This window comes from Hylobates moloch, unplaced genomic scaffold (assembly GCF_009828535.3).
Source record: "Hylobates moloch isolate HMO894 unplaced genomic scaffold, HMol_V3 SCAFFOLD_8392, whole genome shotgun sequence".
Lineage (NCBI taxonomy): Eukaryota > Metazoa > Chordata > Mammalia > Primates > Hylobatidae > Hylobates > Hylobates moloch.
Genome location: NW_026660667.1, coordinates 1 through 3,038, shown reverse-complemented (window position 1 = coordinate 3,038; position 3,038 = coordinate 1). Strand labels below are relative to the sequence as shown.

General features: G+C 55.9%; 1 protein-coding gene across 1 annotated transcript; it reads right to left on the bottom strand.

The window, feature by feature from the left end:
* Nucleotides 1-502: 502 nt before the first annotated feature.
* Nucleotides 503-2,009, bottom strand: LOC116465700 (homeobox protein Hox-B8). Its single transcript, XM_032148681.2, has 2 exons — nucleotides 1,586-2,009; nucleotides 503-810 (listed from the first exon to the last, which is right to left on the bottom strand). The coding sequence occupies exons 1-2, from the start codon at nucleotides 2,007-2,009 to the stop codon at nucleotides 503-505; spliced, it is 732 nt and encodes a 243-aa protein (XP_032004572.1).
* Nucleotides 2,010-3,038: the final 1,029 nt, after the last annotated feature.

Sequence of the window (3,038 nt, the reverse complement as noted above, 5' to 3'; positions counted from 1 at the left end):
GAGGACGCAGCGAGAGAGAGCGAGAGCGAGAGAGAGAGAGAGAGAGAAGGGAGACAGAATTACGGCGTGAATAGGCAGTTTCATGTTGTTGGGAGAACTTAGCAGAAATCGGTACCTTGGTCATTACAAAGAAGCACGTTCAAAGGAAAAAAAAGACAATTGCACAAGGAAGCTTTTTACACGGGGTGGGGAGGGGCATGGGGGGCTCAGCCGGGCCTTGGCCGCTCGCCCTCACAGGGCGAGGAAGTCTTTGCTTAAATCCTTTTCTTTCCCCCGGCCCCCAAGAGAAGGGAAGGAGATCCACGGTAGCTCACACACAGAAGCTATTACGAGATACTACCACTAGCGGGGACTGGCGCGGCGGGGGACGCTGCGGTGGGAGGCCTGGCTCCTGGCCCCGCTAGCGGGGCCAGAGCTCTCTCAGGCAGGGGCGTGCGGCGGCGGCGCGGCCGGGACCCGCGGACGTGCGGGCGGCCGCGGCCCTGGCAGTCCCAGCTAGAGCCTACTTCTTGTCGCCCTTCTGCGCGTCGCCCTCGTCCGCCGCCTCTGGGGCCCGCTCCAGCTTCTGTTTCTCCAGCTCCTCCTGCTCGCATTTGCTGCTGGGGAACTTGTCTTTGTTGTTCTCTTTTTTCCACTTCATCCTCCGGTTCTGGAACCAGATTTTGACCTGTCTCTCTGTCAGTCCCAGGGCGTGCGATACCTCGATTCGCCGCTTGCGAGTCAGATAGGGATTAAATAGGAACTCCTTCTCCAGCTCCAGGGTCTGGTAGCGGCTGTAGGTCTGTCGGCCTCGCCTGCGTCCGGCGGCTGCTGGGAATGGGGGAAAGGGCGAGACAGCGGGGAGGGGAGGGTGGGGGAGGGGGCAGAGACGGAGAAGGTTGGAAGATTCGTGAACGAGCCTAGGAGACCAGTATAATAAGGGCAGGGGACCTTCTACCCCCGTGCGGGGGCGGAGGGGGCGCAAGAAGGCCGCGGTCAGCGGAGGAGGAGGGGCGAAGGGGATCAGACACAAGTGAATCTAAGGGAGCCAGAAAGGGGAGCCCCCTCCCCTGGTAACCAGCACCAGAGTTGGGTAGGAGGTGGTTCAGATCTATTAAAAGTGCCATAAACTTTAGGAGGAAGGATGTGAAGGAGGGGGGAAAATAAGAATAAAAAAGCCGGGTCGGGACGAATGGACCCACCTTGAAAAGCCCCCAGAGCCTCTGCCCCAGAAGAAAAGTTTCTTCAGGGTAATTAAACTATAAAGCAATTGAGAAGTGCAAAAGTTGAGCGCCCCCACTCCCACCACCCTCTCTTCACTACCCCCCATAAAACAGTAAAAGCGGAAAAAAAGGAGGGGAAGAAGAAGAAAAGTAAGGCAGGGTGAGGGGTTTATACATTCAGGAAATGTTTCTAAGCGACCCCCTTCAAGGGAAAGAAAAAAGAAAGAAAGATAAAGAAAATGGAAAAAGCGGCAGGCGATCGGAACGGAGCCGGCAAGTCTTCCAGAAGCTGGAGGAAATGCGCCCCGGCCTGCCGGGCCCCCTGCCCAGCCTTGGGCCCTCCCGGCCCCCTCCTGCCCCTGCCGGCCCCGAGGCGAGCTCACCTTGCGGGCGCATCCAGGGGAAGAGCTGTGTGGGCGACGGGCTCTGCTCGGAGCCCTCGGCCTCCTCGCCCAGGCCGCTGGCGGCGGCAAGCTTGCAGTCTGCGTACTGCACCAGGTCTGGATCCTGCGCACCGAATAGGCTCTGGCGTTGCAGCGGGTCGTAGCCGTAGAAATTGCCGGGGTCCCCGTGGCACGCCACGGCGCACGGGTTCTGCTGGTAGGGAGCCGTGGACAGCGACGACGGCCCGTGGTAGAACTCCTGGATTTGCGACGGGTGCTGGAAGCTGCCGCCGCTGCTGGGACCGTACACCACGGTGGGTCGGCCGCCCAGGTCCTGGGCGAAGCCGCAGTCATAATAATTGGGGCGCAGGGACTCCCCGGTTTTGTATTTGGAGAACAGTGAGTTGACGAAATAAGAGCTCATTTTATTGAATTTTGAGGCGGCGGCGGCGGCGGAGGCTGTAGTTGGGGGCTGTTGGGGAGGGGGTGGGGAGGGGGAAAGGGAGGGAGAGAGAGAAAAAAACGCGGATTCGCCGGCTCCTAGTCACCCTCGCCAGGAAAGGAGAGGGAAAGAGAGGAGGGAAAAAAAAGAAAAGAAAGAAAAGGCGAAGAAGATCTCGAAGCCGACACACTTTTTGTGATTTCCAGGAATAGAAAAGGACAGAGAAACCTCCAAAAGTCTAAGCTTGCATGGCAGCCGCGGCTCGCTCGCCCTCCCCCCACCCCCCACCCCCCAAACAAAAATATACCGCCACTTAAAGAGGTCCTCGCTTTACATTTCGAAGAAGGGATGCCAGTTCATAAACAGTTTTCGGTGATTTACTTTCCTGCAAATGAGTTGTTTCATATTTTGCACTGTCTTTTCATGATCATTTGCATCCATTAGAGACCCCGCATCCTATTGGCTTCTTCGTACTCCTCCCGGACAGAACGCAGAGCGAGGGTGAGAGCGAGAGAGAGCGAGCGAGAGAGACAGCTAGAGCGAGAGAGCGCCAGGGAGTGAGGAGAGAGCGGAAAAAAAAAGGAGGGGAAAAAAAAACACCCAGGGAGAGAGAGGGGGAGAGGGGGAGAGAGAGGGGGAGAGGGAGAGGGGGTGAGAGAGAATGAACACGGATTAAATCTGTTTAACTACCTACATTAATGAGATATCTCTCGCCTCACAACAAATCAAATACCTTCGCAGACCACCCCCAAAGACTGATGTGGGGGAGTCACGGAAAAAAACACGCACACACACATACACAACGCGCCAGGCGTAGGCGCGCTGTTAATTTCGCGATTTTAACGAGGCAACTGGAGTCTTTCTAAATGTCAGGGTCGCTTCGGAAAAATGTAAAAGAACACGGTTTAATTGCGCCGAGTTTTAAAAGGTCCTATAAATGTAATTGGTATTTTAATACAAGTTATCAAATCATACAGCTTCCTCTCCTAAACATATTTTCAAACAAACGAG